At 40.1% G+C, this 15,861-nt stretch overlaps 1 protein-coding gene across 2 annotated transcripts; it reads left to right on the top strand.

Annotated features, from left to right (window-relative positions):
- The first annotated feature begins 3,074 nt into the window (after nt 1-3,074).
- Nucleotides 3,075-12,558, top strand: A4GNT (alpha-1,4-N-acetylglucosaminyltransferase). Of its 2 annotated transcripts, none has more exons than XM_026018544.2 (3): nt 3,075-3,185; nt 4,040-4,473; nt 9,626-12,558. In XM_026018544.2, the coding sequence occupies exons 2-3, from the start codon at nt 4,066-4,068 to the stop codon at nt 10,238-10,240; spliced, it is 1,023 nt and encodes a 340-aa protein (XP_025874329.1). In that variant the 5' UTR covers nt 3,075-3,185; nt 4,040-4,065; the 3' UTR covers nt 10,241-12,558. The 2 variants fall into 2 exon arrangements, with proteins under 2 accessions (XP_025874329.1, XP_072583566.1); XM_072727465.1 differs by having other exon boundaries at nt 3,167-3,289.
- Nucleotides 12,559-15,861: the final 3,303 nt, after the last annotated feature.

The following is a 15,861-nucleotide window of genomic DNA, read 5'->3' as shown; positions in this document are numbered from 1 at the left end:
GAACTCAGGCTTGGTACCAGCACGAGCCCCTTGTGCCCTTCCAACTTCCCAGCAGCTCACAGGTGTATCAGGTGCGTTCTCCTGCTATCTGAACCTCCTCAACTGGAGTTGATGGTCCTGACTTTTATTTGAGCTGTTGAGGGCTACCAGTAATATCCTCTAGGCGGAGATATCCCAGAGGGGTTGGAGCTGATAGGCTGGTTGTTTTAATTTGGCATTTTGCTAATGGACATTATTAATATAAGGCTTGACTAAATTTTCTGGCGAGAAATATGACAGATTGAATCACTTGGCTCCAAATACAAGGGACACTTACTTGCTCCTTCAGGGAAGATGGTGCTTTCAGGTGACTGGAAGCCTTGGGGAAGTGTCTCTGGAAACTTCCGCAGGCTTGACAGCTAGCACACGGGGATCCTCTCCTTGCAGGTGCTTACTTAAGTGGGAAATTTTCAGTAAGGATAACCTGAGTCTCAGATGGCCTAGATGGGACTCTTTTGACATGTTTGAATTAGTTTTCTTATGCACAAACTTAGAGAAAGCCAATTATAAGACTAAACAACCAGAAGCGAGGAAGCCATTTGGTTCAATCAGTGAAGCCCCCAACTTTGGGGTGGAACCAATGACCAATAGCGGTACTCTTTTGGTATTTTTTGGACAAACTGGTCATGTTCTTTTTTTTTTTTTTTTTTTTAAACTGGTCATGTTCTAATTGAAAAATGGAAAATGACTCATTCAAGGATCCATAAATTATAATGTTACCTTGTGATTAGATTTGTTTGACAAAAGAGAGATATTGGGAAATTGGGGTCTGTAATGTCCTCTCCACAAACATGAGTGAAATGAAGGCTAGACTTCAGTTGCATCTTGTTTGTGTATATGTGTCCACATGTGTTATAAATGTGAGATATTTTCTGTACCTCCGGATGGTATTGCTAATAATTCATTTGTAAAAGAGTTCTATTTAATTGGCTTAACGGCAAACACTTGTAAAAATTGGGCATTCTAAAACTCAGAAGAATAAGAACTAATCTACATGTTTTTCAAGTTCATGTGATCCGGGACAATCTTTGATAAATTAAAATTCAAGGGTTTTGGTAAAATACACAAGTCTTTAGAGTTGTCAACATTAAATTTAAAACTTTTATTTTACCAAGGTTCACTGAAGGTCAAATAAACTCGTTATCTCTGTTGCAATTTGTCAGCGAAGATTACTTAAAATGATGGTTGATTTTGTCTGTCTCATGAAGTATTCATGGGTAATTGTTAAGAGCAAATGGGTTGAATAAATAAAAAGTGTTTTAATAAAGTATAATACTGAAATGTTAATTACTAAACATAGGTTTCTTTGCTTTTGGCTTCTTATCACAGAGAAACTAAAGATAAATTTGGGTCTGCCAATAAACATGTTGTATGTTTTATTGACAATTGTGCTTTGAAAAAATGCATTTTTAGAAATTATGAAATGTCCATAAATTGGCCAATTTAAAGAATTCTGATGTAACAGACAGCTCACAATTGGTTACTACTTCGTTTTCACTGGAAACTGAAGTTTTTAAGAGTTAAAATTCTGATAAATGTGATTGAGACTGTTGGAAATAATACTGAAAGCAACTCTGCATGTAGGAATTTGGAAGATACAGAAGAAAGGTATAAGGAATGAGGATATATTTTTGTTGAGGAAAAAATTGTCTTTAAATGAGAATTTGTTGTTTAGAGAGGGAAAACTTAGGACAAACTCTAAGTGGAAAAAGAAAGTTATAAGAGGTTCGAGAAGGAGAATCTTTGGAAAATAATTTTATACACTGTCAGGACTAATATTGCAATGAGTGAATTTTAAAAGTACACTACTATAAGGTTGGAATTTGGTTTTTCTCTCTTAATCTTTTTAAGACTAAGTTTTCTTGGCTTGTTGGTCTGGTCTTGATAAGAAATTCTAATCAAAGTTTTTTATTTCTGCCCAGAAAAAGCAAAGTTCTATGTTTTGTCTTCATCAGTTTTTTGATTACTTAAGAAAACTAAAACTTCTCAATATTTAAAGAGCTGAATATTGTTAACAACTATGTATTCTGTATTTGCTTTTAGACTCTCTTATGGCCACCTTTGTTAAAAAGATTAAGGTTTTCTTTTTTTGGACTAATTAAGTTTTAAGTTCTGTAATGATCTGTAATCCTATTTTTAGGCATGTACTCTAGAAACTTCTGAGGTTTTTAATAAACTACCCTCCAATTCAAATTCTAAATGAAATATTTTTGATTAATTAGGCTTGTTTGGTATATTAAGTTACATAGGAAGCATTGTCAAACAAATAATGATAAACCTTCTTAGGCTATATTGTGTGGGTAAATGCTATAACTGTTGCAGAAATTGTTTAAAATTCCTAAAGTTTTAATATGTCCTGGTATAATATCATCACTTGAAATTCTACTTATTGAAATGTTGTGTTGAATGTTGAAATTTGGAAATAACCAAATTTCCTTGTCAACTCTATTACAATGCACTCCCATCAGACTTTAACCATGGACATTTTTGAGTCTTTTGTCATTTGCAGTTATTGTCCTGATGCTCTTGCAAATCTGTTTCAGCTTCAAGGAGATTCACAAAAAGGACTGTTGATGAACTCAGGTTTCTGATATCTTTAAGATCATAAAACTAAACTGGGAAGGAATTTCCAGAACTAATGGAAAAATTACATTCAAACAGAATGGGAATTAATAACATGAGGCTGAGTGAATTGAAAAAGATGATTATAGTTTTTATGAGTTTTGTTTAAACATTGCTCTTTCTCTGGTGTTTGCTCTTCCAGATTCAAGGAAACCTTTTCTCCTAATCCGAGTTAATAGAAATTTGATAAAATATTCCTTTGTAAGCAAATAGAAACATTTATCTTTTCTCCCTATCGAAACCCTCCTGAATTCAGAAACTCTGAGTATTCTTTCTCTCAAGACAATTATAGTCATTTACATAAATCCAATGAGAATCTGTTCACCTTGTAACAGGACACCATTGAAAACATTGGCTGTATTACCAAGGCTTTAACTGGAATATCGTATTTGAGAGACACATGAGTCGACTCAGATATGACTGGAGAGCTTTAAGGAACTAAGGTTGACTTTATGGAGTCAATAAAGCCCCTTGAAAATGTTGGCCTGATACCTTGCTCATAGAATTCCCAGAAGCCTTACCAGGTGAGTAAAGGTTCCTGGCAGATGCAGGAACCTCAGGATATTTTGGGGACCTCAGGAAGAGAGGAATTCACCCAAAGCTGCAGGTATTGCAGGTGAATCTGATGGTAAGTATTTGGTATAGCTTTTGGCCTCGAGAGGCTATTAAAAATTCAATGTGAAATTCCTTATAAAAAGTTCCAGCAAAGCAGATTTTTAAAAACCCATTTGGTCAATATCACTATTCTTGCTGTAAATAATTCAGCTAAATTTGTTAAAAATGGACTTTTTTCTTTTTTTACAAAAATGAATTTGTTTTAATTTGGCTATCTTTACAGAAATGAGGTGCCTTTAGGGAGAAAAATTAAGTTTCAACAACACATCTTTGTAGATGTTCGGTTCTAGTTCTGATTAATTGTCTTTGAATGTTTACTGTGTGCCTGTAAAACTGGGCTGGATTCTGAATTCTTCTGGTTTCCTCAAATACCTGGCTATGACCCTCTGAATAAAAGTTTCCAATTTTCTCCCATTCTCTTGACTTGGAAGCACTGACTTGGAAGACCTAAAACCGTCTTTTTCCCTAAAGACCTGCAGCCTGAGGCGAGACAACCTGAAGTAAACTTCGGAAAAATTTCTACAACAGCTCAACATATAGATGCAATGATTATTTTCCTGTTTTGAATCATTCTCAAATTCCTCAGATCAACCGTAGTGAAATGCATTTTTCTTTTGAACATCACCGTGCTTGATCTGATGATATTTTACTTAGGATTTACAAACTCTAATCTTAAAAGTGGTATTCATGTCTCGTTTTCTCATGTGTTGTCTTTATCGGGTTTTGTGAATGCATTTTTGTAATGAGTTGTGTTGCTTTAAAGGAGCAGGCCTGGAAAGAGAAGCAGATATGCTGAAGGAGCTCCATCTCTTCCTGTTGGTCGTCCTGCTGCTCGTCTGTGCCTTCTTCTACCAGCTAAGCCTGAAGTCCAGCTGCTTCTTCTGCCTTCCTCCCCAACAGTTAGAGCAGGACCCAGGAGCCCTCCTGGGCAATGGGCACGGCATTGTGTTCATAGAGACCTCGGAGAGAATGGAACCAACTCCACTGGTCTCTTGTGCTGTGGAGTCTGCTGCCAAGATTTACCCCAGGCAGCCTGTGGCATTCTTCATGAAGGGTCTCTGCAATACCACACAGCTGCCCTCCAACTCCACTTACCCAGGCTTTTCCCTCCTCTCAGCAATAGACAATGTTTTCCTCTTCCCTTTGGATATGAAAAGGCTGTTTGAAGACACACCATTGCTTTCATGGTACACTCGCGTAAGTGTTCAGAGAATCTTAGAATGTCCGCGTTGGGAGCGACTGCAGACAATGAGTCCAGTCCCCCTTATTTTATGGATTGGTAAACTGAGCGCAAGGGCTCAGTGTCAGAAGTGGGACTAGAACCCAGATCCTGGCCTTGATTCTACAGCACTGAGTCCTGATTCAAATAAACAGGAGAGACTTAAGTTAGGTTTCTCTCTAGCTTTGTGTCTTATGCCTCCAGACTTATTTCTTAGGAATGAGGTTTCTTTTGAGACTATCCTTAACTGAATGAGTTTCTGTGTCTTTTCTGGGGGTATAACCACTTATTTTTCATTTACTTAAACCCATCTATGTAAAACTTTTTTTTTTTTTTGCATCTGAATGGGAAACTAGGCAATATTTAATTTGAAAATGATGTGAATAGAAAATTCGTGAAGAATCAGGTGGAGTGCTGCTATATGAGATTGAGTTATATTAAGATATGACCAAGAAACTCTTGGAGCTCTTGAGAATTTTGTAATCTTCCCCTCAGTAACATAGCATAATATGGAAATAATATTTCAAATTAAATATTTCTCTCATAGAGGACCCACGGTTGGATAATGCTTAAGGAAATTACAGTAGAACCACTCAATAACTCCACTATGCAGGCTTTAGCTGGGAATCTTATGAAGACTATAATACAATCTGGAATAAATACACTTACATTATAATGTGATTGTAATTATTTTAGCTATGTACCACCTCACTCCCCAACCCCCCGGCCCTGTCCACGTGGAAGAAAAAGACCTAAGGAAAATAACACAATATCAGGTTGTGTGATTGGATTAAGAGTACATTTAGTGATGAGAACATGTTAATTTTAAAAATAAAATTACTTAATAAAACTAAAAAGTAATTTAAAAATCGATATCAAAATAATGCCATTTGCTTGTCATATAAAGTCCTTTTTGAGTTCTAATCGTAGGCTAGACCAAATGGCAGCAAACATTTTCACAGTGAAGTGCCAGATTGTAAATACTTTAGGCTTTGCAGGCCCAGAGGCAATAGTGAGGCCATTATGCAGGTACTCAGTGTTACTTTCCTGTGGCTGCTGTAACAGATGACCATAAACGGAGTGACCTAAAACAGCAGACATTTGTTCTCTTACCATTATGGAGGCCAGAAGTCCCAAGTCCACATCACTGGGTGGATGTCAAGGTGCTGGCCAGTCCCAGTTCCCAGTGAGGCTCTAGGGAAAAATCTTTCTTGTGGAGATCTGCGCATTTCCCTTTTCTCTCTCTGTTTCTCTCTCTGAACTTTCCCTCTACGTCTTTCTTTAAAGGATACTTCCTTTTTTTTTTTTTTTTTTTTTAAGATTTTATTTATTTATTCATGAGAGACACAGAGAGAAGCAGATACATAGGCAGAGGGACAAGCAGGCTCCCTGCAGGGAGCTCGATGAGGGACTCGATCCCCAGACCCTGAGATCACGCCCTGAGCTAAAAGCAGACGCTCCACCAGTGAGCCACCCAGGTGTCCCTAAAGGATACTTCCAATAGCATTCAGGTACATCAGGGGAACCCAGGATAATCTCTCCATCTCAAGATCCTTAATGTAATCACATCTGCAAAGACCCTTTTTTCATATGAGGTGACATTCACAGGTTCCAGAATCTAGGACTTAAGGTCTTTGAGTGGCCATTATTCAGCCTACCATCCTAGGGGGAAGATGCCCTTGCATCTACTTACTGTCAACTAGAGGCATTTTCTGGAGTAAGCTCCAGGCCTGTGGGGCGAGTGACCAGTTTTACTCTGGGCCCCATGTGACTTCTAGATCCCAGTGTGCCCATCTCTTCTCTGGAGGAGCCTGGGAGTCTTAAATCGAGGCTCATCAGGAGGCCATGGAACAGCTCGAAAGACTGAGATTTCATCTGCAGCTGCCAGCAAGGGGTCCCCAACAAAAGGCGGTGATCAGCATGGGCCCCTGGGAGCTGGGGGGCAGGGCGCAGGCCAGGGAGGCAGGCCCTGTGGCTTTCAGGGCTAGCCTGCTAGAGAATGTTCCAGGAGGACTACCCCAGCACAGGCAGTGCTTTGCCCACACCTGGGCTAGGTGAACATTACCTAAACTGTGCTTTGTTCCTGGGACAAATAAATCTCTGCTCAAATTGTTTTGGAAGATGCTGCATATTACCTGCTGCCTTTTTTTCCCCCGCCTTACAGACCACTCATAGACATGAAGAAATTAAAGCCTCTGTAGTTCTAAATTAAAGAAACATTCATTTGATTCAACCTAACATTTTCCAAACTTATTTGAGCCTGGATACCTTTCTCAGTTGGACATTAATGTTTTCTTGGAGCTAATGTTCCATAGAGCACAGTTTAGGTCCTCTGAGTTGCACTTCAATTTTACAAGTGTTGAGTTTTGGGAACAAAGTAGGCCCTGGGACACAGAGCCCTAAGGCCCTGCCCCATCTGAGCCTGCAGGGTACTACACCAGACCGTGTGTCTGCAGAAACCACACCATGATACCTTAGGGGTGCTGGCCCATGGCATGTTCTGCCCCAGTTAGGCCACCTCAGGATAGTTGGGGGCCAGCTCTTGGGGATGGCCCAATGTGCCATCACTTGCTGGTGCCCACTGGGTTTGCTGCACTGATTTGGCAACTGTAGCTCTGGGAGATGCCAGGGGTTGAGTACTGTGGCGTGGGGAGGGGCTGAGTAGCATGACCCCTAATCCTCTAGTGCTCACCCCCAACGGAGCTCTTGTGTTTTAGATTGATGTTAGTCCCATGCTCACAAAAAGGCAGATTTCTTCCTCCTCTTATTCTGTGTGGCTTTTGATATCCTATGTCTCTGGGGCTGTTCACTAACAATCGCCAATTTACAAAATAATCAACTTTACTTATTTCTACTAAACCTTGTTTCTTTTGAACAAATGGATCTCTGGAGCTAGACTGCTTGGGTTCAAATCCAGTCCCTGCCTCTCTCACCTTGGACAAATTACTGAACATCTTATTTCTTTCAGCTTTTCACTTGAAAAATGGGAATAACCATAATGCCAGTGTTGAGTATTTGTGTAGATTATGAAGAGCTTGGAATAGTTTTTGATGCATTTTTGCTATTATTATTTATGAGGTTTTCAGCCATTGTATATAATTCTGGTGATGTTAATGACTTGTGTAAAGATTTCTGCAAAGTATTAGTTGACCTGCCTGTATTTGACTTTATAGCAGGTTTTTTTTTTTTAATAGTAGAGTTTTAAAGAATGTTTATTTTGTCAAGGGCAAATGTTTAAATACAATCCTTTTTTAAAAAAAGATTTATTTATTTATTTTGGAGAGAGAGAGAGAGAGAGAGGCAAAAGGAAAGAGTTTTAGTAGACTCTTTGTTAAGCACAGAGCTTGACATGGGTCTCAATCCCATGACCCTGAGATCATGACCTGAGCTGAAACCAAGAGTCAGACACTTAACTGACTGTGCCACCCAGGGTCCTTGTTTATGTTTCATCTTTTAATCAACATATTTCAATTCAGAAAAATCTATTTTGGGTGCATCTGGATGGCTCATTTAGTTAAGTGTCTAACTCTTGATCTCAGCTCAGGTCTTGATCTCAGGGTCATGAGTTCAAGTCCCAGGCTGGGCTTCCACACTGGGCATGGAGCCTACTTAAAAAAAAAAAAAATCCATTTTGTTTTCTCAATTCAAAATTTTAGCATTCCATTTGGAATGTTGCCATTTATAATGATTAATTTTTATTGCTTTTAGAGTCATTTTCTGTTTTGCTCATGTTTCAGCATTTGCAGTCATCCTTGACTTCTATCTCCAACTCCAGTCCAATCCATCTGACCAGCTTCATCTTTACTGTGTGCTCAGAAGCTGACCACTTCCACAGCCTTCCTAACTTGCCTTTGTTCTTCAGCCCTTGCCACCTCCCAAGCCCCACCCCTGTTGTCCACATAGCAGCCAGTATGAACCTTTTAAGACTAAGTCAGGTCACTCCCTTCTTCCAAACCTTCCAAGTAATTTCCGTCTTTACCGCAGCCTGTGTGACCCGCCCTTCCTCCCCACCCATCCCTCTCTGCTCTCATCTCCTATCCCTCTCCTTCACTACTCTGCTTTGGCCACACTGCCTCTTTTCCGTTCCTGTACACAATGAGTGTGCTCCTACCCTGGGGCCCTTGCACTTGCTGTCTTCTACCTAGAACCCTCTTCTCTGAGATATTGGTATGGTTCACTCACTAACTTTATTCAGGTTTCTACTGGAAGCCAAGATAAGATAGGGCTCCACCCTGCCTCCTTATCCAGGTTTTTATCCTTCACAGTCCTTGTGAACACCCAACATATTATGTATTGATTTGTTTATTGTCTATCTCCACCCAGTAGGGATTTTTGTCTGTCTGTTTACTTCTATCTCCTTAGCAACTGTAACAAAGCTTGGCACATAGAAAGTTGTCCCTCAATGAATATTATTAAAAGAATGAATTAATGAAGGAATACATGCATGCCCTTTTAAGATTCTTCTTCTTCTTTCTTTTTTAAAAAGATTTTATTTATTTACTTATGAGAGACACAGAGAGAGACAGAGACACAGGCACACAGGCAGAGGGTGAAGCAGGCTCCATGCAGAGAGCCTGATGTGGGACTCGATCCCAGGACCCGGGGATCACAACCTGAGCCAAAGGCAGATGCTCAATCGCTGAGCCAACTAGGCGACCCTCTTCTACCAATTTCTTAAAGAGCATACATATTGGTTTGTTAGATAGTTTCCTAGTTTATTTTTTTCTTTATTAGTTTTCAGCATTTTTAGGGTTTAAAACATTCTTCCTTCACAGTTTCATATTTGTGGTTAATGTACCCCCTGCTGAAAATGCCTCAAAGGGTTTATTGTGAAATCCTTGCTGGATTTCTTCTTTATCATTCTAATGCTTCAGTTTTTTAAAAAAACAAATGCACAAAATTTAAGAGCTGCTAAAATCTTCCCGTTGTTACTGACTGCTGTAAACTTTCCACTTAAAGGCAAATTTGGAAGTGGAGATAAGTTTGGTAAATTTGCAAAATTCGTCTTTTGTCCAGTTATCTTTGAGAAGCTGGCTTGCTTCCTTCTCCTCAGCTACCCTGGGCTGGCTTCTCATTGCGACACCCTCCCTTTCCCCTGCTACTGTGGCTGATTTGTTCATGTTCCCGCAGATCAACGCCAGTGCGGAGAGCAACTGGCTTCACGTCAGCTCGGATGCGTCCCGCCTGGCCATCATCTGGAAGTACGGAGGCATCTACATGGACACGGATGTCATCTCCATCAGGCCCATCCCTGAGGAGAACTTTCTGGCTGCACAGTCTTCTCGGTACTCTAGTAATGGGGTGTTCGGGTTCCTCCCCCACCACCCCTTCCTGTGGGAGTGCATGGAAAACTTTGTTGAACACTACAATTCAGAAATCTGGGGCAACCAGGGTCCCAATTTGATGACCCGGATGTTGAGACTGTGGTGCAAACTCAGAGACTTCCAGGAGGTGAGTGACCTCAGGTGTTTGAACTTGTCCTTCCTACACCCCCAAAGATTTTACCCCATCTCCTACCCAGAGTGGAGGCGCTACTATGAAGTCTGGGACATGGATCTTAGCTTCAACGACTCCTATGCTCTGCATCTGTGGAACTACATGAACAAGGAAGGAAGGACTGTGGTCAGAGGAAGCAACACACTGGTGGACAATTTGTGCCGCAAGCACTGTCCCAGGACTTACAGGGACCTGATTCGAGGCCCAGAAGGGGGGGCGCCTGGGAAGCTGGGTCTAGGTAACACTTAGGGCTGACGCTGGGTCATTGCTGCTATGTTGTAGATCTGGACACTTCCTAGAGCGGCAGCTTTGTGTTCATGCCCATGTTGCCCAGGGTTACAATCAGCTTTCTCTGTCTGTAGTAGAAAAAATCCCAAAGACCACTAGTGTGTAAAATACAGAAGCTTATTTCTTTTTCATGTAAAAGAAGTCTGAAGGCAAGGTGATTGGTGGGGGAGGTACGGTGGAGGAGTATGGCCATCAGGGACCTGGGTTTCTTGCATCATTTTCTTTGACATTTGTCATCCTTAGTGTCCATAGCCCATGGTCCATACTGCTGCTTGATCTCCAGCCCATTATATCTGCATTTCAAGCAGCAGCAAGAAGGAAGGAGAAGGTGCACCTCCCTTATTTTATGAAGATTTCCCACAAGGACCTTCTAACACTTCCCCTTCCATCTCACTGGTCAGAGTGTAGCTGCAAGGGAGGCTGAAAATTTTAAGGAGGAAGAGAAAATGAGTGTTAGGAGAGGCAGCTAATGGTTTTGCTAACATGTTAAATTTACTTCTGTAAGATTAGTTTTAGGATCTGTTAGAGAATTGACGGGAAAAAGGGACTTAATTTCTGGTCTTAATTTTGATATTCATGAATGTATTCAGTCAGTGAGCATTAATTGAGTCTCTTCTGTGTGCTAAGCACTGATTTAGTTGCTGAAGATACGGTTGGGTCAAACAGACAGGATTCTGGGCTGCAGTAGCAAAGTATCATAGACGGGGTGGCATATAAAAAACAGAAATGTACTTCTCACGGTTCTGGAGGCTGGTCGTTTAAGATTAGGGTGCCAGCATGGTTGGCTTCTAGTGAAGATCCTTGTCCCGTGGCGGGGGGCACTTTTCCTGTTGAATCTTCATGTAGTGGAAAGGGTCAAGGGAGCTCTCGGGCTCCTCCCTCCTTTTAAAAAGATTTTATTTATTTATTTGAGAGAGTGACAGAGCAAGCATGAACAAGGTGGTGGGGGGATGGGCAGAGGGAGAGGGAGAAGCAGACTCCCCTCTGAGCAGGGAGCTGATGCGGGGCTTGATCCCAGATCATGACCTGAGCCGAAGGCAGATGCTTAACCGCCTGAGCCACCCAGGCGCCCCTCTGGGCTGTTTTATAGAGGAACTGATCCCACTCATGAGGGCTTCACTTTCATGACCTAATTACCTCCCAAAGGCCCCACCTTCTAATAGCATCACATTGAGGCATGGGATTTCAGCATATGAATTTGGCAGGGACATGAACATTCAGTCCATTGTAGGTCCCTTGTACTTACATCCTTATGACTGGCCACATCGCCCTCTGATAGCCTCTTGCCTTCCCAGGGTGTCTGCTATTCCCTACCCTATCTCAATTGGCTCATGAAAGCAAATTACAAATTCCAGTTTTTATAAGCCACTTCTCTTTAATAATCACATAAAAATTTATCTCCTCTTTTTAGGATGCATGAGAATCAATATTTCTTCTACAAATATTCATCAACCAAGATTTTCTAGCATTTTCCTTTTGGTAATTGGCTTTATGATCACAAAAATATGATGTTTTTTTTTTAAAGCTACATCCCCCCATCCCCTTTCATTCTGATATTTCCCTCTTTGAGAATCACTGCTAATGACAGTCTTATTAAAAAAATATTCATAAATCATGTCACCTGCCCAGCTGTATTTATTCTTGGCTACTTGCTTTGGATTCTTAGACATCTGACACCATGGTCAGATTTTGGGGCCTGCTGTTCCTCCTCACAGCTACTTTCTGAGTGTGTCGTCAGAACCCCTGCTGGTTTTCAGCTCTCCTGATTGCCTCCACAGGTGAGGATTTTCAGGGCCAGCATTTTCAGGAAGGACAGTCACACGCATTGGATATCCTTTCTACATCTGGAGAATATATGCAAATGTCTTTCCAACTAACATTCCCAAAGGTTTCCAAAGGTTTTAAATGGTTTGATTAGGAATAGTTTTAATATTTCTTTCTTTTTCTTTTTCTTTTTTTTTTAGGGAGAGAGTGAGAGCTCATGTACCTTGAGAGCAGGGTGAGGGAATTGTGGGGGGAGTAAAGGGAGAGAGACAGAGAGAATCTTAAGCAGGCTCCATGCCCAGTGCAAGCCTGAGGTGGGGCTGGAACTCATGACCCTAAGATCATGATATGTTCTGAAATCAAGAGTCTAAGGCTTAACCTACTGAGTCACCCGGGTACCCCAGGAATAGTTTTATTTATGTATTTTTATTTTATTTTATTTTTTTCAGGAATAGTTTTAATATTTCAAAAATTTATGAATTGTTTCATGATGGGACCAAATAGGCCAATCTCAATGTCAAATTTCTTTATGTGGGGCTGTGATTATATGAATTCACTGTGTTAATGTTGATAATTTAATGTTTATAGGGAGATTTACCTGACAGTAAAATGCTTTTGATTAATAAAATGTAGGAAATAAATTTATACTGTATGGCTTAGTAAGTACAGTTTGTCTAGTAGAAAAGGATATTTCAAGACATGGTAGTGAGGTGGGGATTGGGCAAAGTGCTAAAAGTAGAGAGTGGTAAGAATTGTGGGATTTCTGGGACTCCAGATGGCCCTGGATTTCTTTTGGCCTTTTCTTTGGAGTCTGTGCCACATGTTTATGTCATGATAGACTTTGAAAATAGGCTATGCTGGTGGCTTCTCTATACTAATTTTTTTTTTTCTCCAAGTTCCACACTCATTCTTAGAATTTCAAACAACAAGATTGTATGGAGCAAAGGGTGAAAGTGCCTCTTGCACCACTGTCAAATTTGGTATGTATCTCTCACCTTTTCTCTGCATATATAGTATGCTGTTGATAAGAAACTTTGGCCACAAGCCTTCCAAGAATTTCCAACTAGCACCTTGTCTGCCCTAGTTCTTCCCCCCCCTGCCCCCGGAACCCCTACAGTAGCAAGTAAAGGGTTAAGACTGACTCTGGAAGGTTATCTAGTTTCCTGCCTTAGCCTAGTGCTTGTGCAAGTCTAGTAGGTAAATATTTGATTCATGAGAGACACAGAGAGAGGCAGAGACATAGGCAGAGGGAGAAGCAGGCTCCCTGCGGGGACCCTGGGATCATGACCTGAGCCAAAGGCAGACACTCAACCCCTGAGCCACCCAGGTGCCCCTGATACGATAGCTTTTTAAAAACATATTATTATGTCAGTTGTTTTTCACTTTAACATTATGTATCTTGGATACCCTTTTTCATTAGCATAATTTATTCTTTATGATGGTTGTAGAGTGTTTTATTGTAGGGTATACATTATAATCTATTTAATGAATACCCAACTGGTGGACATTTTAGTTGGTTCTAATTTTAATAGTGTAGGTAATGCTGTAGCAAAAGCTCTGATTCTTGGATTGTCGACTTTACATTTTGATATGTGGTGCCAATTTGTTTTCAAAAAAGCTGTTTGAAATTACCCATTTTCCCAACCTTCACTGATGCCAAAAGTCTATTTAATTTTAACCAGTATGATAGTTTAAAAAATTTATTTAATTGTCACATTAATTTTGGTGAGGCTTAGTGTTTCACATGCTTAATAATACATATTCTCTTTTTCTGTGAATTGCCTAATATTTTTAAATCACTTTTCTATTGGGTTGTTTTTCTATTTCTTGATGTGGAACCACCCTTTGTATGTCAAGGTTATAAACATTTTTATTGTTTTAGTTGCAGTTTTTTTCAGTTAGTTCCAGTTTGCCATGCCTTGGGTTTGTTTCTAGACTCAGAGAGTGGGTCCTGGGTAGGCTGACCCTGCATTTTTCATTTTGCAGAAAAGAAAATCTTTTTCCCGATAAAGGGGATCTCTCCTGTAGTGCATCAATGTCCTTCAAGGTGATTTTTTTCAGGAAATGGGTTAGAGTGTAGGTTGTGTAGGGGTTTCATTCTTTTATATGGCTGAATAATAATAATAAAAGATATATATATATATATATATATATATATATATACACATATACACACACACACACACACACACACACACTACCTCTTCTTTATCCATTCATCTATTGATGGACAAGATTGGGTTGCTTCCATAACTGGCTATAGTGAATAATGCTGCCATAAACATAGAGAGGTGTATATATCCCTCTGAATTAGTGTTTTTGTATTTTTTTGAGTGAATACCCAGTAGTGTGATTACTGGATTATAGGTAGTTCTATTTTTAACTTTTTGAGAAACATCCATACTGTTTTCCAGAGTGACTGCACCAATTTGCATTACCACCAAAACTGCAAGAAGGTTCCCTTTTCTCCACACTCTAGCCAACACTTGTTTTTCCTTGTGTTGTTGATTTTAACCATTCTGACTGGTGTGAGGTGATATCTCATAGTTTTGATTTACATTTCCCTGATGATGAATGATGTTGAGCATCTTTTCATGTGTCTATTTGTCTTCTTTGGAGAAATGTCTGTTGATGTTTTCTGCCCATTTTTAAGTTGGATTATTTGTTTGTGTGTGGTTGAGTTGTATCAGTTCTTTATATATTTTGGATACTAGCCCTTTATTGGATATGTCATTTGGAAGTATCTTCTCCAACTCAGTAGGTTGACTTTCAGTTTTGCTGATTGTTCCTTTCACTGTGAAGAAGCTTTTTATTCTCATGTAATCCCAATAATTTATTTTTGTTTTTATTTCCCTTGCCACAGGAGGCACATCTACAAAAATGTTGCCACATCTGATGTCAGAGAAATTGTTGTCTGCCCTCTCTTCCAGGACGTTAAGAGATCTTAAACTCTAAAGTTTTGACTCTTTTCTCCCCTCTAGTGGGCAGCAGGAACTCCTGGAGTGAAGAGTACCCTGGCCAGGGAGGGGAGGGGGAGGAACAAGATTCCCCATCAGAGTAGATGGCTTTCGGACATCCCTTCTTGATTTTGGTCCCGGCCATCCAATCCTTTTTTTTTTCCCCATCTAAAAAATTGCGATTAAAAAAATATATATCATAAAATTTATCAGTTTAACAATTTTCAAATGTGCAATTCAGTCGCATTAAGTACATTCACATTGTTGTACAGCCAACACCACTATTCATCTCTAGAACTTTGCCATTGTCCCAGACTAAAACTTTGTACCCATTAAACAATAATTTCCTATTCCCTACACTCCCTCCACCTCACCCCAGCCCCTGGTAACCACTATTCCACCTGGAATATCTCTATGAATTTAACTATTCCAGTTACCTTATATAAGTGGAATCATAACATTTCTCCTTTTTGTATCTGACTTCTCTCACCTGGCATAATATTTCTAAGGTTCATATTGTGGCATGTATCAGTATTTCGCTATGCTTTAAGACTGAGTAATAAATAGTTCATTGTATGTATGTAGCACACTTTTTTATCCATTTATACCTTGATGGCCACTAGGGTCGTTTACACCTTTTGGCAATTGTGAACAATACTGTTAGGAGCATGCGTCTACAAATACGTGTTAGTCCCCGTTTCCATTCTTTTTTTTTTTTTTTTTTATTTATGATAGGCACACAGTGAGAGAGAGAGAGAGAGGCAGAGACATAGTCAGAGGGAGAAGCAGGCTCCATGCACCGGGAGCCTGATGTGGGATTCGATCCCTGGTCTCCAGGATCGCGCCCCCGGCCAAAGGCAG

The sequence above is a fragment of the Vulpes vulpes genome, chromosome 11, assembly GCF_048418805.1.
Source record: "Vulpes vulpes isolate BD-2025 chromosome 11, VulVul3, whole genome shotgun sequence".
Taxonomy (NCBI): domain Eukaryota; kingdom Metazoa; phylum Chordata; class Mammalia; order Carnivora; family Canidae; genus Vulpes; species Vulpes vulpes.
The sequence above is the reverse complement of the archived record's forward strand: the minus strand, read 5'-3'. Positions and strand labels throughout refer to the sequence as shown.

What these genes read in the sequence shown, in the direction of transcription:
- A4GNT (XM_026018544.2), top strand. Translation starts at nt 4,066, where the DNA reads ATGCTGAAGGAGCTCCATCTCTTCCTGTTGGTCGTCCTGCTGCTCGTC. An exon ending in TGCTTTCATGGTACACTCGC is followed by an intron (nt 4,474 to 9,625) that starts GTAAGTGTTCAG and finishes ATGTTCCCGCAG; the next exon opens with ATCAACGCCAGTGCGGAGAG.